Source organism: Microcaecilia unicolor, chromosome 10 (genome assembly GCF_901765095.1).
Source record: "Microcaecilia unicolor chromosome 10, aMicUni1.1, whole genome shotgun sequence".
Taxonomy (NCBI): domain Eukaryota; kingdom Metazoa; phylum Chordata; class Amphibia; order Gymnophiona; family Siphonopidae; genus Microcaecilia; species Microcaecilia unicolor.
In genome coordinates this window covers 39,524,712-39,548,179 of record NC_044040.1, presented here as the reverse complement: position 1 = coordinate 39,548,179, position 23,468 = coordinate 39,524,712, and the positions used below count along the sequence as shown (strand labels likewise).

The 23,468-nt window shown below is 44.2% G+C and overlaps 1 protein-coding gene across 1 annotated transcript in view; it reads right to left on the bottom strand.

The window, feature by feature from the left end:
- CPNE8 (copine 8) overlaps window positions 1–23,468 on the bottom strand; it is a 334,982-nt gene that overhangs the window by 170,332 nt on the left and 141,182 nt on the right. Inside the window, exons 7-8 of the mRNA XM_030216303.1 lie at window positions 21,324–21,387; window positions 8,226–8,329 (exon numbers count right to left, since the gene is read on the bottom strand). Coding sequence (XP_030072163.1) covers window positions 8,226–8,329; window positions 21,324–21,387 — 168 coding nt within the window. The remainder of the gene's footprint in view (window positions 1–8,225; window positions 8,330–21,323; window positions 21,388–23,468) is intronic.

The window sequence follows — 23,468 nt, the reverse complement described above, 5'->3', positions numbered from 1 at the left end:
GTGTCCTGGCATGCCAGGGGGACCACTGCACTACAAATGCTGGCTCCTCCCATGCCCAAATAGCTTGCATTTGGACGTTTTTGACATGGACGTCTTTGGTTTCGAAAATCGCCAAAAGTCAGAAATGTCCATGTCTAGGGACGTCCAAGTTTAAGCATTTGGATGTCTCTGATGGTATTTTCGAAACGAAAGATGAACGCCCATCTTGTTTCGAAAATACGGGTTTCCCCGCCCCTGGATTTCACCGTTTTGCAAGGACGTCCAAATCGCAACTTGGACGTTTCTTTTGAAAATGCCCCTCTCTATCTCCTCTGCAACTTAAAAAAGTAAATACTCATAAGAATTCACCATGGTTTAATTCTGAATTAAAAATGTTAAAACTTAGTTGTTAAAAACGTGAAAGACTATGGCGCAAGACCAATAAATTAGAAGATAAGCTGGCATGGAAATCCATCTTTAAACAATATTGAAAAAAGTTTATTGAAACCAGGAAAAAGTTATTATAGCCAATTGACAAATGAGGGTGACATCAATAGTAAAACTTTTTCATTAGTGAAATCTCTAATAACTATGTCTAATAATTCTTTAGATTCTTGCGTGTTTGTACCTTCGGCTCAAGACTTAGCAGACTTTTTCATAATAAGATACTAAAGATTTGTGCCAATGTATTGACCAGCACTACTGACAAAATGGTTTATTCATTCAATTCTTCTTCTGGAGTTAAGTCCAATCAAATTTGGGAAGCTGTTACATATCTGCTACTATTACATCTAACTTGCTGAAGAAATGCTCACTTTCACAATGTATTCTAGATCACTGCCCCGTTTTTCTGTTTTCTACTGTTCCTCATTTTATTATTCAATGGTTAACAACAGAACTCAATTTTTTGTTGACTAAAGGTTCATAACCGGTTGATATGGGAAAAATTATTCTTACACCTATACCTAAAAGTAATAACTGTGATCTTTCTTTACCTTCTAATTACCGACCAATTGCAAGTATAACAATTTTTATAAAGTTAATTGAAACTCTTGTGAGTAATTTGTTTCAGGAATATATCGATAAATTTTCTTGCTTGCATCCATCCCAATTTGGGTTTAGCACTTCCCATAGCACTGCGACACTTCTTTTGGTACTAACTTTGTATTTAAAAGAGTGGCTTTGTACTGGAAGGCAAACAATTTTATTACAGTTTTACATTTCTGTGGCATTTGATGCTGTAGATCATTCTCTTTTACTTACTAAGCTATCAGACATAGGTGCTGGGGGTTCTGTTTACAACTGGGTTCAAGAATTTTTTTATGAAATTGAACGTATAGTGTAAGTTTCCATAAAAAATTATCTGGTTTTTGGTCATCGGGGTGTGGATTCCCTTAGGGCTCCCTGCTCTCTTTTAATTATTTTATGTCATCTCTGGGTCAAATTAAATTTAATATAGGTGAAAAATTATAATATGCGGACAATATATATATATATATATATTTTTTTTAACTTGTACTAGTCCCTGACATTATTTCTGATTTATTGGACACAATTACTTATGGAATAAATAGAATACAAGAATGGGTGTTATTGTATACACTGAAATTAAATCCAAATAAAACTAAAATGGTTTAAAAGACCAGAAAACATAATTCCTATACAAATTGTAGAGAATAATGCTTTAATGGTTGAAACAGAGTCCCGAGTTTTGGGAGTCATACTTGATTCTTCATTACCTTATCATTCACAAGTGAATTTTCTATGGAAGAAAATCTTTTTGAAATTGAGACAACTAAGATTAATACATGCATTCTTCACCAAAGATACTTTTGCTTGTGTGGTTCAAATGTTATTATTATCTCATTTAGATTACTGTAATGCCTTATATTTGGTGCTTAATACTAAATATCTTAAGAAATTCCAACTCATGCAGAAAACGATGGTGAGATTGATTTTTAGGCTTAAGAAATTTACCAGTGTTTCCAACTGTAAGAAGATTCTGCATTAGTTGTCCGTAGCTGAACATATTCGATTTAAAGCTTTTTGTATTTTATATCAAGTAATTCATGGCATGGCACTTTATTTTCTGATTAATTCAATCTCTACATCTCTATGGTAAGATTTGCTTTTCTCTAATATTTAACACTATTTTTGGAGTTGTACTAATAACCTTATGGAATTCTCTTCCAGTTGATGTCTGAGTGGAATTGAATTATTGAAGTTTTAGGAAAAAATTGAAAACCTATTTTTTTAGTGTTACTAGTTTTTATGAAATGTTATCTGTACTTTGTTTATTGATAAATTTTATTTGCAAATCGCAAATCAGGGGATATAGCAATTAATAAACATAACATTGATATTAAATGTTTTTAAGAGACCGCACAGCATCGCCACAGCACATGTGAGAGTGCCCTCTTGCCTGCTGTCAGAGAGCAGGATCATCAGTTTAATACTCTAGCTCAAAAAAGAGGAGAACTCCAAGGAGAGGCAGGAGGAATGAGAAGAATGAATGGCCTGCTGTCCTCAGAGAACACCTGCTACAGGTGAGTAACTTCACTTTCTCTGAGGACAAGCAGGTCATATTCTCACATATAGGAATCCCTAGCTACAAGGCTCACTGAAAAAAAAAACAATCTACCCTCGCAACGGTGAGAGAAAACTCAGTTATTGGAACTATATACATTCCAGTGAGTGTGCAGCCTGGGACAGAACAGAAAAATTGGGCTAGGAAGGTGCACTTGAAATCTAGACCCCAAAGAAATTCTGCAGCACTTTCTGCCCAAATCAACTATCACGTCATGTATCCTGCTCAAGGTAGTAGTAGGACGTAAATGTATGGACTGAATACCACATTGCACGTTTGCAATTTTCTTCAATGGAGGCCCAGCACGTGGGCTACCGATGCCGCCATGGCTCTGACTTTGAGCCATGATATGACCTGCAAGAGTCAGGCCAGCCTGGGCATAAGTAAAGGATATGCAATTTGCTAGCCTATTGGAAATAGTATGCTTACCAATGGCAATGCCCATCCTGTTAGGATCAAAAGATACAAAAAGTTGATAGGACGGCCTTTACGGCTTAGTTCATTCCAAACAGAAAAACAATGCTCACCTGCAATCCAAGGTGTGAGGTGCACTCTCCCCAGGATGGGCACAAGATTTATAGAAGAATGTTGGTAGAACAATTGACTAGTTGAGATGAAACTCCGATACAACATTAGTTAAGAAATTAGGGTGGGTTCAGAGGACTGCCTGGTTATGGTGAAACTTGGTATAAGGTGCAGTCACCACCAACGCCTGAAGCTCAATGACTCTATGAGCTGAAGTTATAGCCACTAAAAAGATGACCTTCCAGGTTAAATACTTTAGCGGACAAGAATCAAGCGGCTCAAAAGGAGTGTTCATCAGCTGGGTGAGGATGATGTTCAGATACCAAGACACAGGTGGAGGTCTGAGAGGGGGTTTTGTTAACAACAAACCCTGCATGAACCAAGCCACTAAGGGCTGTGCAAGTGACAGGCTTACCCTCAATATATTGATAAGCACTGATTGCATTGAGGTGAATCCTGACAAAGTTGGTCTTAAGACCTGACTTAGAGAGGTGAAGGAGGTATGGTGAAGGGCAGGCAAGTAACAGGATCTAGGGACCTGCCTGCACACCAGACGGCAAACCTCTTCCATTTGAAAGAATAAACACCTCTTCGTGGAGTTTTTCCTCAAAGCCAGCAAAACACTGAAAACACCTTCAGCAAGATACAAGGAAGCAAACTCCAAGATCTCAACATCCAGACGGTGAGAACCAGAGACTGGAGACTGGGATGTAGAAGGGACCCCTCGTTCGACATTATGAGAGTCAGGAAACACTCCAGTCTCCAGGGTTCTTCTGAGGATAGCTGCAGAAGAAGGGAGAACCAGATCTGCCTGGGCCAACAAGGCAGGATTATGGTTCCGCAGTCTTGCTTGAGTTTAAGGAGAGTCCTTCCCACTAAAGGAATGGGAGGATACGCATACAGAAGACCAGTTCCCAATGAAGAAGAAAGGCATCTGACGCTAGTCTGTTGTGGGTCTGAATCCGTGAGCAAACTTGGGAAACTTTGAGGTTGGGAAACTTTGAGGTTGAACTGATTGACAAAAAGATCGATCGAGTGTGTGCCCCACTTCCGAAAAATCTTGTGGACAACAGACATGCTGAGGGACCACTTGTGGGGTCACAGAACCCTGCTCAGCCTCTTGGCCAGAGTGTTGAATTTGCCCGCTAATTAAGAGGCTTTGAGAAGCATCACATGCTTGTATGACCAGTGCCACATTCGCACAGCTTCCCAGCAAAGAGGGCAAGATCCTGTGCCCCCTTGTTTGAAGGTGTAGTACATGGCAACTTGGTTGTCCATTTGAACGAGAACTTGGTTAAACAAACAATCCTTGAAAGCCTTCAGAGCACTCCAGATTGCCCATAGCTCCAGGAGATTGATCTAAAGCAAGGATTCTTGGGCTGACCAAGCACCTTGAGTGTGAAGCCCTCCTGTGTGAGCTCCCCACTCTAAGTGGAAAAAATCCATTGTCAGCACCTATTGAGGCTGAGGAGTGGTGAATGGGAGTCTCAGAATCAAACTGGACTGAACTGTCCACCAAAGCAGGGAGTAGACTAATTTGGGTGTCACACAGATGAGATCAGTCAGGTTCCCTGATGCCTTCGACCACTGGAAAGCTAAGGTCCACTGAGCTGTTCGCATGAGAAGACGCACACTGGGATTCACATGAACGGCAGAAGCCATGTGATCCCAGAAGTGCAACATCCGCCGAGCAGTGACTTGCTGGCTGGCACAAATCCATACAGCAAGAGCTACAAGAGCATCTGCCCTCGGCAGAGGAAGAAAAAGCTTTTAGTTGCTGCATGTCCAGCAGGGCTCCAATGAACTTGCTCCAGTAGTTAAATAGTCCATTGTATGGATTGCTGAGCCCCGCCCTTCGATGTGCTTTTCATGAACCAGTCAACCAGATAAGGGAAGACATGGACTCCCAGTCTGCATAGCAATGCTGCGACCATTGCAAGGCACTTGGTGAAAACCCTGGGAGCCAACAATAGACCAAACAGCAGCACCCGGAATTGGTAGTGCTGCACCCCTAGAAGAAAGAGAAAATACTTCCTGAGTGCTGGAAGTATCAGAATATGAGTGTACGCATCCATTAAGTCGAGCGAGAATAGCTAATTGAATTCCTGGATCATGGGGAGAAGAGAACCCAAAGAAACTATTCTGAACTTTTCTTTGACTAGATACTTGTTCAGAGCTCTTAGATCCAAAATAGGATGCAATCTACCAGTTTTCTTTGGCACAAGAAACTACCTGGAGTAGAAACCTAGCCCTTTCTCTTGTACTAGAACAGTTTCGACTGCATGATTGGAAAGAACAGCAGCAAGTTCCTCTGCAAGCACCTGTTTATGATGAAAATTGCAGGTTTGCACCCTTGTAGGGCAATGGGGAGTTCGTTGATGCGAATGCAAGGTATAACCCAGACAAACAATTTGAAGATGCCACCAGTCTAAGGTGATAAGGGGCCACCTTTCTTTGAAAAAACTGACCCTTCCTCCAACTGAGAGGTCATCTGGAACGACCACTGGTACTACGGTTATGCACTGCTGGAGCTAGTCAAAAACCAGTGCCTGGATTTGACTGGGCTGCTAGGGCAGCCTTGGCGTGAACAGGCATGCTGAGGCTGTTGAGAAGAAGGCCTCTAGGTTTACTTGAAAACTGTCTAGATGAAGCAGACTCTGAATGCAGTCAACGGGAAAGAGTATCAATAGCATCTGTGTATTTCTTGATGAGGCCTCTTCCATCTTCTCTCCAAAAAGGTCATCTCCCTGACAGGGATCATTTAGCAACCTTTGCTGTAGTGTCCAAATCAGACTGAATGCAAGAAATAAGCATAGAGGCCTGATAAGATTTTTTGCCCACAGAAGTTCAAAGTTCTAGCCTCCCTACCTGGAGGTGTCGAAGTCCAAAGTTCTAGCCTCCCTACCAGGAGGCGTCTAAGCATAAACTCAAAAAGTCCTGGTCCGCTTAAGCGCCAACTCCATTACCAGACAGTGGTGAGGAAGCCTGGGTTTGTCGAACCCTGGTGTACTTTGAAGGTGATACATTAAATCTGCCTTTCGCGGGACAAAAGAAACTGACAGTGGAGATTCCCAATTCAACACCAGCACATCCTGCAGGATCTCATGAATCGGTACAGTGACAGCCTCTTGAGAAGGCATCTTGTAGTCAAGGACTTCATACATTTTAGCCTTGGGTACATCTTCCATCTGCAGATGAACTGGGATGGCAGCAGCCATTGACCACATAAAAGAGGGGGAAAAAACGCTCTCCTGCAGAGATTGTCACTGTTCCAAAGTGGAGAGGAATGAAAAGGGACATCTGAAGTATCGAGGATCCTCATCAGTGTCGGCAAAAACATCCTCATGGGAAGGCCAAAGCTGACGCCGGCGTCGTCAAGGAGAATGATGCACCATTGAATGCGGTGCTTCCTTCTCAACCAACGTCGAGGAGGTGGCAGATGTGGCAGTGGATACCTGGGCTGCAAACAGCATTGGCATCGGAGGCCTCACCACAGACTGGTAGTCATATGGGGCAGCAGGCACTGTCATGGCAGGCGCAAGCATCTTAGAAGTCAATGGACACCGGCATAACATCCTTGCCGGGAGCAAGGTCAGGATTTGCTCAAGAGATGTCATCGGAAAAGGCTGGAGAACCGGGTCAAAGACAGGCTGCTTAACTGCCGGGGTCGATGCAGACGGCTGGTCCTTTGGCACCACTAAAATAGAGGGGGAGCTGACCACCTGGCACCGACGTTGGCTGGGGACTGAGGCCTGCGATCTCGACAACATGCATCGAGGGAGACAGATGACAATGCTTCCTTGCTTTTGCTCAAGGCCAATCATCAATACTACGCAGTGCCAATGAGGATGACGTGGAATCATCACTTGTTCTCGGTGTGGCTCTGAAGCTGACTGATGCTGGAGGTAAGGCCAGCCATATGGACACTCAATGCCGGTACAACACCCGACTTTGATTCCGCCATTGAAATAGTCAATTCCAGAATCAACGTCACAGGTTTGAACTGCATGCCAATATGTTTTTGCCTCTGTGTATCTCTGGCAAGCTGAGTTCTTTTCTTCATAAGAAAAGAAAGAACACAGACAGAGGGGAGATGATCAGGCCCTAGACACTGCAGACACAAAAAATGTGTATCGCTGCCTGAAATATTTCGGTCGCACCAGACACAGTGCTTAAAGCCACTGGGGACCTTTGCTGACATGGAATGAAAACTCGCCGTGGCTAAATCAAAAGATTCTATGGCACCAAAATAAAGAAACAACACCACAGAGAAAAGAGGGTACTAAGCCTTTTCTATTCAGAACTGAAGATACCGAATATGGAAAAGAAAAAGTACGGAAAAGGAAAAAAACTGGTTTAAAAAAAACCAAAACATACAAATCTCACGTAGAAAAAATGGAAAAACCAAAAGAAGCACAAATTGCTGAAAAAGAATGTATCAGGCGCTATGAGAAGCGGAACACAAACGCATCCACTCCTCACAGCGAATGAAAAAAAAAACTTGATGATCCTGCACTCTGTCGGAGATGGGAGGGCATTCGCTCCTGCATAGTGGGAATGCTGCACATGCTCTTTACGGTTAGAGCTTGTTAACGCTCTACACTGGATGACACTGGTGGTGTTACCCGTACATCAGGATATGGCCTGCTTGTCCTCAGAGAACTTAAAAGTATACAAAAAAATGAAGGAGAAATTACCATAATTGCAGAGCCAGAAAAAAATGCAACCTGTGAGCCTTGCATAAAAACTGGAACTGAGATGGTCCCGATCAATATGTTGACAAAGGAATTCCTGCATATGTTCAGCAGAGTATTCTTGGAAGTTCCTGTACTCGCTTTACATTGTTCTGGCCCTGGGCTCTGCTGGATGATGTCAGATACCTGCGGGGTTTGTCATCCTGCTTATTCCCAAACACTGTTTCACAAATGAGAATGGTTTTGCAAACAGAAAATCAGAAAATTTGTAGCCAAGATAGGAGAACTACTTTTGTTTTATTTCTTGTGCTTTATATTGTTTGTTGACTATTTAAGTTTTATAAACCACCTTGCCCAAGATTTTGGTGGTTAGTAAAGTGCGGATCATAAATCCTGCAAATTAAATAAAACAAAGTTAAATTAGATTAAATCTACAGTACCTGCCGTCTTCATTGCTTCGATAAAAAACCATAAAGGGATCAGACTTCCCAAAAAAGTCTTTCTTATCCAATTTATTGGCACAAAATTGCATCAAAACAGCATCCTGAAAAGAAGACTTATATATCACCAAACAAGGAACACAACAACAAAATGTTGGCTAAGCATTGACTATGAGCATTCTGCAATCTAACTTTCATGTCAATTCTACTTCTTATTTTGTTTTCCTTTTATTTGTGTAAAGAAATGACTACTATGTGTACTCAATAATTACATATAAGCAGAATCACATACCCTCCGATATTTAGTTTGCGGTAGGCAGTGCAGTTAACTGCCGCCGCTGGCACTGACCCCAGATATTCAATGCTGGACCATATCTGGCGACTGGCACCCAATATCCGGTTTCAGTTTTGGCTGTGGCAACTTAAGCAACTAAGCAAATATTCAGCGCTAGCTGGTTAAGTTAATAGTGGTTATAGATAGGCCTGCTATTTAAACAACCTATCTTAACATCTCAGCTTAGCAGTTTAGAGCTGAATATGAACACTTAGCCAGTTATGTCAAACAACATAGCCAGGTACTAATATGTAAATGTTTGGAATATTATCATATATCCACATATATCCATCCATCAAAGATGAACCATTCCAAGGAGTGAAATTTACTACTCTGATGACTGAGATTCAAAGAGTGAAATTTTTCAGACTGTATGCCTGTGCTATAAATCTCTAAAGATTTCAAAATAAAAGAATCAACATAAAATTATATCTTCCTTTCTTTGGTGTCTTTGAAAGAACATAGACAGAGGAGGTGATATGAGGGCAGTTTTCAAAGGAATTTGCCCACGTAACTGATTAGTTGACTGGGTAAATTCATGAAGCTGAAAATTGCCTTCAGTTCAGTGGCTATAACTATACAAAAAGGTTCACAGCACACATACTTTTAGGTGCAGAGAAAATGGATGGGTTGGTTGTGGGGGGGGGGGACGACGACGACAAAATACACATGGGAATTTGATTTTAAAATTTCTACTTGTATACTGTTGGTATACATTGCCTTTGCAGTGAAGCAGGTGCAGTCCACAGGTATTTTCTACTGCTAGAATTGAAAACTCTAATTTCCAAAAGGAAACTAATTATATTTATTTATTTGTTACATTTGTACCCCACATTTTCCCACCTATTTGCAGGCTCAATGTGGCTTATATAATGCCGTAAAGGTGTTCACCAGTTGGTAGATAACAAATATAGGTTGTATAGTGGTCGAATGAGGTAGGTGTGTGTCAGACACCTTGAAGGTCGAAAGGGGATGAAGATTGTATATTGTCCATTACGATCATTGGTTGTACTGTGTTGCTGTACTGTGTTGGATTGGTGGGGTAAGCCTTTTTGAAGAGATTGGTTTTCAGTGATTTTCTGAAGTTTAGATGGTGGTGGATTGTTTTTACAGCTTTTGGGAGTCCATTCCATAGTTGTGCACTTACACAGGAGAAGCTGGATGCGTGAGTTGTTTTGTATTTAACAACATATTTTGTATATGACAATGTAACCACCAGAAAAAGACACACATACACAAAAAAAAAGAAGCACATACACAAGGAGAGGAAGACACACACATACACAAAATAGATGAAAAGATACATTCACACAGATACAAGAGGTGAGATAGATAGACAGAAACTTCTATAACTGGGTGCCTAGATGCAGCTTGCTGAGCACTAATTATAAAATTGCATCTAGTTATCCATTTCCATTACAGAATACTTACATAAGTCAGTATATACCCGCCTACATTTAGGCATGCCAACTATGCCATGTCAATAGTAAATATAAATGTGTGTGCCTAAATGCAGCACTTTAGCACATAACTTGCAACACTAAATTACGTGTATAAATGTTGGACATACACATGCCCCACCCATTCAACTTCCCCTGTACATACCCCCTTACATTTATGCGCTAAGCAAGTTACTGGCACCTACATGGGTAACAGTACCAGTCACATGTGTAAGTGCTAGCTTGTATTCTACAACTTATGTGAAAAAAATTTATATTTATATATATATATATGTGTGTGTGTGTATGTGCGTCTAACTCTCCTTTCATATTTATAACTCAAGACTACCTCTACTTCAGGAAACAGGTAAAAGCCTGGCTCTTCTCCTAAGCCTTTAATATATATGGTGACTGATTATTCATTCTTTCTCCACTCGGACTAGCTTGTTACACACACTGCAACTTAGATTTGTTCCCTATAACTGCTTCACTGTACAAAGAACTTGTGTTGAGTTTAGCCAACTATCTATTTATCCCAACTGACTCTGTACTGTGCATCTTGTCCCCATCTGTATATCTGCACTTGGCCCCTCAGCAATGCGGTAAGCTGTATTGTAGAAAAGCATTAGCATCATATCTATGTTATTTGAATGTTCTAATACGTGCTTATTAGGTGTATCATTAGTATCATGCTTACATTGTATTATATCTCTAGTATTTCAATTTTAGTGCTGTTAAATGTGTATATTTTTGATATTGTTTCATAGCAGTCCTATTATTAGGTTTCACTTTTACCTAGTTTAAGTGGTGTGCTGGAGTTGGCTCACACTGGCTCACGAGAGCTGTTTGCTAGTTTTTTAAGAATTTTGGGAGCATTGTAAAAGTAGCTGCTTTAACAATTGGCTCCCAAAATTTGGGCTTGTCGAGCCTCCTCTTGGTGTCCTCCTTCCCTGTGGCTCACTAGGGCATCTCTCCCCACTGCCCCTCCCCCCCACTCGATGAAGCACCTCTTCTTCTTGCAGCAATGAATTTTTTTAAAGCAGTGCCGGGCCAGCACCCTCAGAAAAAACAGGCTGCTTCAGCCAATCCAGGGGGCTTTTCTTCATCTTGTCCCACCCCCGAATGTGCTCCAGCCCCCCCAAAAGAAAAATTGCCGGGCTGGCTTCACCTGGAGAGCCTGTTGTTAAAATTTTCCCAGCACAACACTGCCTAGTTTATTCGATTTATGTTTAAACTTGGTCATTTTACAATTGTTATGATATTAACCAGAGTACTGATAGGAATTGAAAAAGGAACTTGCGGAACTATTGTTAGTAATATGTAATTTATCTTTAAAATCGAGCATGGTACCAGAAAAGATTGGTGGATGGCCAATGTAACACTGATTTTTTAAAAAGGTTCCAGAGGAGATCTGGGAAATTACAGACCAGTGAGCCTGATGAGGGTGCAGGGCAAAATGGTAGAGACTATTATAAAGAACAAAATTACAGAGCATATTCAAAAGCATGGAATAATGAGACAAAGCCAACATGGATTTAGTCAAGGGAAATCCTGCCTCACCAATCTATTACATTTCTTTGAAGCAGTGAACAAACATGTGGATAAAGGTGAGCAGGTTGATATTGTGTATCTAGATTGTCAAAAGGTGTTTGACAAAGTACCTCATGAAAGACTCCAGAAGAAATTGGAAAATCATGGGATAGGAGGTAGTGTCCTATTGTGGATTAAGAACTGGTTAAAAGATAGAAAACAGAGAATAGTGTTCAATGGTTAGTATTCTCAATAGAGAAGGGTAGATAGTGAGGTTCCCCAGGGGTCTGTGCTGGGACCACCAATTTTTAACATATTTATAAATGATCTAGAGTTGGGAATATCTAGGGAGGTGATTAAATTTGCTGACGACACAAAGAGGGGTATAATCGAACGGGGCACCCAAGTTTTCCTGAGGACGTCCTCGCAGGACATCCCGTGAAGGGGCGGGGAAACCCGTATTATTGAAACAAGATGTGTGGCCATCTTTTGTTTCGATAATACAGTCGGGGACGCCCAAATCTCAACACTTAGGTCGACCTTAGAGATGGTCGTCCCCGATTTTCGGCGATAATGGAAACCGAGGACGCCCATCTCAGAAACGACCAGATCCAAGCCATTTGGTCGTGGGAGGAGCCAGCATTCATAGTGCACTGGTCCCCCTCACATGCCAGGACACCAACTGGGCACCCTAGGGGGCACTGCAGTGGACTTCAGAAAAAGCTCCCAGGTGCATAGCTCCCTTAACCTTGTGTGCTGAGCCCCCCAAAATCCACTCCCCACAACTGTACACCACTACTATAGCCCTTAGGGATGAAGGGGGGCACCTAGATGTGAGTACAGTGGGTTTTGGAGGGCTCACATTTACCACCACAAGTATAACAGGTGGGGGGGGATGGGCCTGTGTCCACCTGCCTGAAGTGCACTGCACCCACTAAAACTGCTCCAGGTACCTGCATACTGCTGTCAGGGAGCTGGGTATGACATTTGAGGCTGGCATAGAGGCTGGAAAAAAATATTTCTAAAGTTTTTTTTTTAGGGTGGGAGGGGGTTAGTGACCACTGGGGGAGTAAGGGGAGGTCATCCCTGATTCCCTCTGGTGGTCATCTGGTCAGTTCGGGCACCTTTTTGAGGTTTGGTCATAAGAAAAAATGGACCAAGTAAAGTCGTCCAAGTGCTCGTCAGGGCGCCCTTCTTTTTTCCATTATCGGTCGAGGACGCCCATGTGTTAGGCACGCCCACCTTCGCTATGCTTCCGACATACCCCCATGAACTTTGGTCGTCCCCATGATGGAAAGCAGTTGAGGATGCCCAAAATCGGCTTTCGATTATGCCGATTTGGGCGACCCTGGGAGAAGGACGCCCATCTCCCGATTTGTGTAGAAAGATGGGCGCCCTTCTCTTTCAAAAATAAGCCTGAAAGTTATTCAAAGTTGTTAAATCGTAAGAGGATTGTGAAAAATTACAAGAAGACCTTACGAGACTGGGAGATTGGGCATCTAAATGGCAGATGTTTAATGTGAGCAAGTGCAAAGTGATGCATGTGGGAAAGAGGAACCTGAATTATAGCTACATAATGCAAGGTTCCACGTTAGGAGTCACCGACCACGAAAGGGATCTAGGCGTCATCGCTGATGATAAGTTGAACCCCTCTGCTCAGTGTGCTTCCATGGCTAAGAAAGCAAATAGAATGTTAGGTATCATTAGGAAAGGAATGGAAAACAAAAATGAGGACATTATAATTCCTTTGTATCGGTCCATGGTGTGACTGCACCTCAAATATTGTGTTCAATTCTGGTCACCGCATCTCTAAAAAGATATAGTGGAATTAAAAAGGTACAGAGAAGGGCAACAAAAATGATAAAGAGGATGGGACGACTTCCCTATGAGGAAAGGCTGAAGCGGCTAGAGCTCTTCAGCTTGGAGAAAAGACAGCGGAGGAGAGATATTATAGAGGTCTATAAAATAATGAGTGGAGTGGACAGACGTAAATAGTTTGTTTACTCTTTCCCAAAATACTAGGACTAGGGGGCATGCGATGAAGCTACAATGTAGTAAATTTAAAACGAATCGGAGAAAATGTTTCTTCACTCAACGTGTAATTAAACTCTGGAATTCGTTGCCAGATAATGTGGTAAAGGCGGTTAGCTTAGTGGGGTTTAAAAAAGGTTTGGCTTCGTAATGGAAAAGTCCATAGACCATTATTAAAATGACTTGGGGAAAATCCACTGCTTATTTCTGGGATAAGTAGCATAAAATGTATTCAACTTTTTTTAGGATCTTGCCAGGTATTTGTGACCTGGATTGGCCACTGTTGGAAACAGGATGCTGGCCTTGATGGATCTTTGGTCTGTCCCAGTGTGGCAATACTTGTTAACTGTTTCTGCTGTACACTGCCTTGAGTGAATCTCCTCATAAAGCCAGTTAATAAATCTAAATAAATAAATATGTGCATATGTGTCTGCACATGTATTTGTGCTTTTGTCTTTGAATGTGTCTGTGTCTCTTTCCATTGATGTGCCTCTCCCCATTATTCATTCTATAACTTGGCGCCTACATTTATGCAGGAGAATCACAGACAGACAGAGATAAAGATACAGTTGAAGAGACTCAGGCAGACACAGAGATGGATGAAGAGAACAAGGATGGATAGGTAAATAGTAAATGCCCTTGTTTATATGTGACTAAAGATTAGCATGTGCGAACATCATTATCAAGCGTTATTTGCCACAACACCCATTTTATACAAGGAAAAATTATGCTTCTTACCTGATAATTTTCTTTCCATTAGTCCCAACAGATCAATCCAGAGACTAGTGGGTTATGTCCCTCTACCAGCAAGTGGAGAAAGAGAGAACTTCAGAGGTTTACTATATGTGGACATGTGTAGCCACCTTAACCTCAGTATTGTCGATATCAAAGCAGTAGCAGAAGAAAGAGGAAATCCAACAGGAAAGTCCTCTCCTGCCTCTAAAAAGTCCATGTATGCTCCACCTCAACCGTCAAAGAGAAAGTCTTGACCATCAAAAGGAGGAAAGCTCTATATCTAGAAATGGTGCAAGACTCAAAGACCAACGAACGCGAATACCCCAGCGTCCAAAGACAAAGAAAGGCTCAACCTCCAGAGCGGATCCAAGCTCGAGCCCCAGGACAGAAGAAAGTCTAGCCTTTAATGATGGAGCAAGCCACACCAGACCGCGGTGGAGCAAAGCTTGAGAGCTCGTGATGGAGCAAAAGAGAACAATCAGAAGCTGCGCATGCAACACTAGCCAGCAACAAAATAAGACACGGCAGTCATAACTGGAGCAAGGATAAATCACCAGCAGCGGAGCAGGGCTCACTGTCCAGAAATGGATCTCGGCTGGACAGCTGGTGGGAAGGCCAGGCTCAGCTGCCATAGATGGAGTAAGGCTCAACTGCCATAAATGGAACAAACCCCGACACTCAAGACTGAGCAAGGCCTGACAGAAGCGGAGCAAGGCCTGACACACAGAAGCAGAGCAAGGTACGACTGCCAGAGGCAGCGCCAGGAACGGAACTGAATGATGACACAAGGCTCAGCATTCAGAGGTTGAGCAAGGCTCAACGTGTGGAGGCAGAGCAAGGTTCCACATGCGGAGGCAGAGCAAGGTTCAAAGTGCAGAGGCAGAGCAAGGCTTGACGTGCAGCAACGCAGACAGATTAGCTGACATGTCAAGACAGAACAAGGCCTGACTGCCCCGCTGTGGAACAAAACTCGATCACTAGAGAGGGCATAAGGCTCAACATCAATATACGGAGCAAGGCTGGACCGCCAAAAAGGGAGCCACACATGATAACCAGAGACAGAGCAAGGATCCACCTCCAGGGGGCGGAGCAAGGCTTGACCTGCCAACAGCGAGCTTGATGGCCAGAAAGCCTGACATGCAGCAAGGGCGGAAGGCACAATAGCCAGAGACAGCAAGCTGTCACTGCCATAGCGAGAGCAGGGCTCAAAAACCACAGACAGAGCAAGGACCGACCTCCAAAAATGGAGGAAGGTTCAGCATCCTGAGACGGAGCAAGGCTGAACATCAGACATAGAACAAGGCACAACCTCACAAAAGGGAGCAAGCTTGACCTCTGGCAGTGGAGCAAGGCCCAACATCCAAAGATGAAACAAAACTCTATATCCAGAGACAGCCCCAACATGCAGGGTGGAGCACCTCACCTCTCTGGGTTGTGTGCATGGGAGGATAGCCCGCAAGGGAGTGAAGCTCACCAGGCTTGAAAGAGCAAGTTCCAACAACCAGTTCCATCCAACTGCTTCTTCCCACAAGAGATGCTTGCCAGAGACCAGATCAGTAACGTACCAAAGGACAGTGCATGGAAAAAGGACAGTACTGAAAGCAACAGGACGCCAGCCAGGAAAGAAACCAGAGGGCAGCACCGCCCAAGACCGGCTGCCAAAGGTCGGGAGACAAGTTCAGGGAAGCAGGAACCGACCCCAAGAAATGTCAACATGGCACAGCACATGAGCCCCATGGCAATCACACCTGGGGCCAATGGAGAGCAGGCACCTAACCGAACCTAAGAGCAGCCTGCAAATCTGGGAAGAGAAGAAGACAAATATGGTTAGAAGAACCATCCTGGAAAGGAAAACATAGGCTGGCACTTCCAAAGACAGAGAATCCTGAAAGTGGCAAAAGAAAAACCCAGAAGAGGGCACAATGGTGGCAGGCCTTGAGCTCCAGGAGAGACCCTCGACCTGAGAAGAGACAGGCAACCAATTCAGAAACTGAATGGCAGGTCTCCGAAGGACAGCGTGTCAAAAGGTAAAAGACACGAGGATGTGGCTCCAGACGGGATGGCAGAGCAACCTGCCTGAAGCCAGGAAGGCAGACTGGCCAAGGCAGGGAGACAGAACCTACTGCTGGCACGCCCCAAGACTAGCTGGAAGGCCTTGAAGAAACAGAATGCCCGTACCTATGCCCTGTTAGTGCAACGCCTGATAGCCAGGACTGCAGGCCCTGGGGGAAAGGCCCGAAGGGCCCTGACCCCAAAAGCCAGACGCCAGCCATGCAAAGACCGCCAAGCTTACAACAAAGGGGCAGATGACTGATGTCTCGCGTGCAGGATGGCAAACAAATATCAATTCCTGAAGGGATACAGCACAGAAAGGTAGGCACATTCGTGATGTGCCGGAGAATGACAAGACGTCTAGCAAAAGAAAGGTCTAGCCGAACAGTAATGGCAAAGTGAGGAACCCAGAGAAGGGAACTGTATGCCGACCGAGCGCGAGGCTCACTCAAGAAGGTATGAGTCTACAGGGGAATGTAAACGAAAGGAAGGCAGTAAGTGCCCTGGCCCTATGGACAAACATACCAAGCAGGCCATGATAAAAACAAAAGGAAGGCGCCACTATGATAATGCACACACGGGGTGTGAAAAGAAACAGTCAAGGCAACGCTAAAAACTAGACCTCCAGGCCAGAAGCCACAACCACCCCAAACCCCAGCCGAGGAGTCCAGGTACCATGCACCAAGCAACTCCCAGCACCAAGCCAAACCACTCAGCCAACGCCCCTAAAGGACAGAAGAGGTACTGAAAGAAAAGGCAAGGACTCACTGAAGCCCAGAACATATCGCACACAAGAACCCACTGACGAAGACAACAGGCAAACTACTGCCAAAAAATAAAAGGAGGATCCCCAAAAGGCATCCCGAGGGCCTAGTGAAGCACCTGAGGAGGGCGCCAACTAACCACAGGTCCAGAAAAGAAACAAACAAGCACCCTCAAAGGCCAGTAACACCAGGAGACCTAGCCCCATACCAAAAACAGCAGACCATAAGGCGAAAATACCGGTATAGTGGCGGAAAGAACCCTCACCAAAGTATGAGCTGTTATTTTTTTTTCCACGGGAGCTACAGCCTGTCTAACAAGACTGCCGGCCATGTCCCGAAGTCATCACGCCACCACAAAAGGGACACTAAAGGTGTAGGACACTAACCCCAGTAAAGAAATCCGGCATCCGTTGTAGAGGGAGCCACCCCTGGAATCACTGACTATGAGCCGGACGAACTGAGCAACAGGTGGCCTAAAGAGCAGGGCGGGAAGCAACCTAACGTGCCAGGCCGAGAGATATATATATTTTTAAACGTGGCTAAAGCACGCGATCTAAGATGGCCACTGCTGGCGATAAACTGTCTCAGAGCCCACCAAAACACAGTGCTCCCCCCAACCAGCACTGAGAAGACCCCTGACCAGCACAGCAAGCTGTTAACAAGTGCACTGCATCAGTCCAGCTGGCGCTGTCCAGGATCTGACTCAGGAATGGTACGAACCGCTACCATGCAGACTGAGGAAGGCAAAACTTACAGGCAGCAATTCCCATCTTTGCTCCACATACACCACAGCATTTATGAGACAAGGAAAGGATGCCAACACTTACAAGATCCCAGTCAAATCCCAAATGGAGGGAAAGTGCTCCGGATTGTTCTGGCCCATCCTACTAATTCTTTGGCAGGAGATTCAATGATCTAAACCAGAGCACTGGCATGCTGGCACGCAGGAGAGGGAGAGAGGGAAGGGGCAGGGGAGGAACCTAGCACAACCAAGTGTACACCCAAAATGGCAGAGTTCAGCCAAGACCTGAAGCTCAACTAAACCTGAGGGAACAGGCTAGGAGCAAGACCCATCCAGACAGCTGTACAGGATATGTCCATCCACTTTCTGAGATAGAGAGAATACTGAGGTTAAGGTGGCTGCACATGCCCACATACAGTAAACCTCTGAAGTTCTCTCTCTATCTCCACCTGCTGGTAGAGGGACATAACCCACTCATCTCTGAATAACAACCTTAGTAAATGTGGGGAACACTCAGAGTTGTTAATATATATTTGAAGAAGAAATCTCTTCCTTCTTTTTTCTCCTGCTCAATTCTCTCTCCTCACTTTGTGTCTTGTAAAGTGCTTTTGAACTCAGCTACTTAATTCCCACCCTTCATACTGACTGGTTCTCAGGAGCTAAAAGAGCCAATCAGCCATAGGAGATGGGAAGGTGTGCTTAGATTTTTTCTGCTGGTGGGGTCACCTCAAATAAAAGCAGTTATCAGGATCAGTGAACTTGCACTGAGGCTCTAATGAGTAAGAGAAGGGGTGTAAAGAACATCACAGTGAGACTGCTATAAACCAAGTGTGGCACACTCCTAATGAGTGAGAATTGGCATTTCTGGTCTATTCCTATGCATCACTGGTAGTATAAAATGTGCATACATGGCCTGCAGCCACAGGTGAAGCAGTACAGGACACAAGAAGGAGCAATGAAAGCCAGTGCTACCATGGCTACTGCTGCAACCACTGTTCCCTGTCTATACCAAACGTATAGAATTTCTGGAAAAGGGTTGAGTAAAGGGAACCTGCCTCTATTTAGTACTTGTTAGAACTACTTTCCAATGCTTGAGACACTTAAGACTACATCCTCCTTGCTGGGAAACCTGTGGGGATAGGATGAGCTGGCACACATATGCACAGAATGTGAAGTTCAAGAAGTCCTCCAACACTAGACTATGGCAACAAACCAATTCCTCATTCTGCCTCTGACACCCAGTGCTGACAAATGGTCAATAAAATACTGGGGCCAATATTCATGTAGCATGATCACTGGATTAAGTTAAGCACTGGTGCTTACCTTAATTCATATATCCAATGCAGCTACTCATACAGCAAGCAGCGCTGAATAAACTTGTAGTGCAGTGACCATGCTAACATTATCCATTTAGTTCAGACCCTTTCCAAAGTCTCACCCCTTAACTGACTGTGGTGTACCACAAGGATCACCGCTATCACCGACCTTCTTCAACCTAATCATGACCCCCACTAGCCAAGTCCTTACCAAGGCCTTAACCCTTCCATCTATGCAGACGATGTCATAATTTACATTCCTTACAAAACTAAACTGACAGAAATCACCAACGAAATCAAGCTTAGCTTGAACATCATGGACTCATGGGCAAATGCATTTCATTTAAAACTCAATAAAGAAAAAACACATTGTCTCATCCTTTCATCCCAACACAATGCGGACAACCCCACAAGCATCGACACCCCAGATTACACCCTCCCTATCTCAGACAGCCTGAAAATCCTCAGCGTCATATTAGACCGCAACTTAACACTGGAGAGCCAAGTGAAATCCACAACAAAGAAAATGTTCCACTCAATGTGGCAAATCAAACACGTGAAACAATTCTTCCTGAGGGAAACATTTCGCAACCTGATACAATCAATGGTAATAAGCCACGTAGACTACTGCAATGGAATCTATGCAGGATGCAAAGAACAAACCTTAAGGAAACTTCAGACCGCACAAAACATGGCAGCTAGGCTTATATTTGGAAAAACGCGATTTGATAGCGCAAAACCCCTCCGTGAAAAATTACACTGGCTCCCAATCAAAGAACGCATTGCCTTCAAAATCTGCACCATGGTTCACAAAATTATCTATGATGAAGCCCCTGGATACATGACAGACCTAATCGACCTACCAACCAGAAACACATCCGAATCAACATGAACATATCTAAATCTACACTACCCAAGCTGTAAAGGACTTAAATACAAATCTACCTATGCATCCAGCTTTTCCTACATAAGCACACAACTGTGGAACACATTACCAAAAGCCTTGAAAATGACGTACGACCACTTAAATTTCTGGAAAAGAATTAAAACCAACCTGTTTGAAAAGGTTTACCCTACCGATCCAACGTAAATGCCTGACCTTGGCCACACAACAAAACTAAAGCACGTGATGGACATAACACAACTCTTCCACTTTACGATTCCTAATGTGGCTGAACCACATGAACTTTATCTTACCACACCATCACATTGTATTTGTTCACACCGGAGTCAGCAAACGCCTCTCCAGTACTATGCAAGCCACATTGAGCCTACAAATAGGTGGGAAAATGTGGGATACAAATGTAAAATAAATAAATAACCAAGAGGGTCAAGATTAGGTCAGCCAGACCCATCCTCAGTCTTCCCCTTTCCCCCAGTCTGCCACACCGTACCGCGCCACCCTTTCCCCCTCCCCGGCATACTGACTCACCAAATGGGGCCGGGGTAAATGATGGGGGTAGGATCAACCCCCACTTGTTCCTGCCCCAATAGCTGTTTTCTTCAAATTGAGATTGTTGATCCCTACTGGCAGTGTCCTTATTTGGTAATCTGTTCTCTAGTGGTAATACCATGAGACTACCACTAAGGGTCAGCAGTGCCACTTTAAGAAAAACAGCTCCTGCCTCCATTGCTCCCTAGAACCTTTAAGATGAGTCAGAGTGGTAGGAAGAGGATGGAGAAATGGGGGGAAAAAAGGAGGACAGGGGCAGGCTGACCTGATTTGCTCCATAGTTAAAAGTGTAGGGCTTCGAAGTGGGGGGGGAGGCTGTTTAAAAACTTTCTAACCCCAGATTGGAGTAGGAGAAGAGGGGTATCACACCTACTGGGCCACCAGGGAAATGAAGTCCTCCCTAGGGACAGGGTCCAGAAGACCTCTAATTCAAGCCAGAAGACCCTTCATTTTCACTGGCTGCTGCACAAAAGGATATTTAAAAATAATAATATAAAAAGAAAAGACCTTCTCACACGTTGCCATTCAGGAACACAGGAAGTTCCTGGCTGTGACAACGCATAAGAAATGCCTTGAAAAGTTTAGCTAAATACTGCAGAAATGGGTAGTAACCCACGAACATGTTTGTATATAGGACTTTATATGCAACCTACACATATCATATTGTATAATACTATTTGAAATAAAATTCATTCTACTTACTCTGCAATTGTTCAGCTCCTCTGCTGTTAATATAATTATTCCACATTTCTTTCCTGGAATCCCTCTGCAACAAATCCAAAAGAAAGTTTTCAGATCTAATGTTACAAAACTATTGCTACCACTCAGACACATAAAAGTGAAAGTTCCTGCTCAATGGAGCTTACAGTCTAGTCAGCAGAGGAAGAGAGGCCAGAAGGTTGAAGAAAGATGGAAAATAAACATTTAAAGGTATTTAAAAAAATGAGGTGTACAATTTTACAAAATGATGATGCAAGCATTTGGGGGCAATTTCAATCTGGATTGGAATAATCTGTGAGTAGTTTGCATCTGCAAACCTTACACACATTCTCAGAGGGAACATTAATGGCAATACTATATACTCTAAATGTCTAAAATACTAGCACATATGTATGAATTTACCCCTAGCAGGGTAGCAAAGCACTGCTTGGGCATATTTGCAAGGGGTTGTATACAGAGGCAAAGCATGGGCAGGACTCCTATTTATGCCAGAAAAGTGAAGGTACTTACCTGTAGCAGATGTTCTCCAAGGACAGCAGACTTTATATTCTCACATGTGGGGTGATACCGACCCACGTCGCCCATTCTGGGATTTACAAAAATAAAAACAGAGCTTTGTGGAGCATGAGACACGCTCCACTGCGCATGTATGAGTGCCTTCCCGACTGCCGTGTGAACGCAGTCTCCTCAGTTTTATACTAAAGCAAAACTAAAGTACAAATGACAAAGGAAACAACTCCAAGGGGGAGGTGGGAGGGATTGTTTAGGAGTGAAATTCACTGCTGTTAAGGTAACCCATTTGGAGACATTGCTCCAAAGGAAAAATACTGGAGAAGGCATTTGTAAGGTCTAGGTAGGCGGCAACTTGAGCATCAGTGAACATCAAATATAACAGCAATGGCCGTGGGGAGGGGGGAGGGGCAGGATGGGGAGTAGCACAAAAGACCAAAAAATCTATTTTGGTAAAATGTGAAGTACCTTAAAGAGGAGCTGGAAGGGTAGAGGATGTAGGCAAAGTGGAGAACAATGAGACAGAGGGAAGACTTCTGGGATCCATGACTAAAACATCTTAATCTGGTTTTTATCTATGCCCCTTTATCTCATTTCTGCATTTGATGGTGCTGCTGCTCTAATGTAGTACTTCTCAGCCTTCTTCTGAAGGCACACCTTGCTAGTTGGGTTTTCAAGATTACTATAAGGAATATATATCAGATAAATTTAGACATATCAGAGACCATAGGCGCCCGGTATAAGAGGCTTGGGGAGCCGCAAGCCGACCCGATAAGCCTCCGCTGCCTCCCCATATCGGAGCACAATGCACGCACCACAGCATCAACACAAAGGAAGAGCAGCAACTCAGCGCATCCCGGGTATCCAAGAGGCAGAACTCTGCCTGAGGCCGTTACACGCTCTGGCCAATGCCCGAAACTACAGCGCAGAGACCAGAGGCAGGCGGGAACGGGGCCCCGTGGTCCGACCTGCGCGTCACCCATCCGCGAGCCCCGCCTCCCCTCACAGCTGCTGCTCCTCAGCACTATCCGGTCCCCGACCTGACCTCACCTGGATCTGACCCCGTATCTTGCTGGGGGGAGCCGGGTAGCACTTCGGGCACGGTAACGCAGTTCATGCTCAGTCAAGATGAGCACCAGACGTGAATTGACGCGGGAAGGAAGGGGAACCCACGTTACCGGCTCTGTCGAACTTTCAAAGGTGTTTCCCACGCGGCGCGCACACCGCACGCCTATTTCCTTATCAGTGCACTACAACCAATCAGAAGCAATGGCCCACAGAAACCAGCCAATCAGAAAGGGACAAGGCGATACCACGCCCAGAAGTAGGTGGGGCACAAAGGAAGGATGTATGATGTAAAATACTTGACGGGGGGGCCGGGGAGGGGAAAACTGAGAAGGGGTAGGGAGTAGGGATGGAAAGGGAGGGAGTGAAGACGCTCAGATAGGATGAGGAAGAGGGAGGAAGGCAGGCTGGAGATGAAGGGGAGAGACAGGCTGGGAGAGCGTGATAAAGGGGAGAGGCAGGCTGGAGGAGGACAGAAAGGATGAGGAAGGGGAGAGGCAGGCTGGGGATAGGCTGGAAGACGCAGGTTGGGATAGGAAGGCAGAAGGGAGG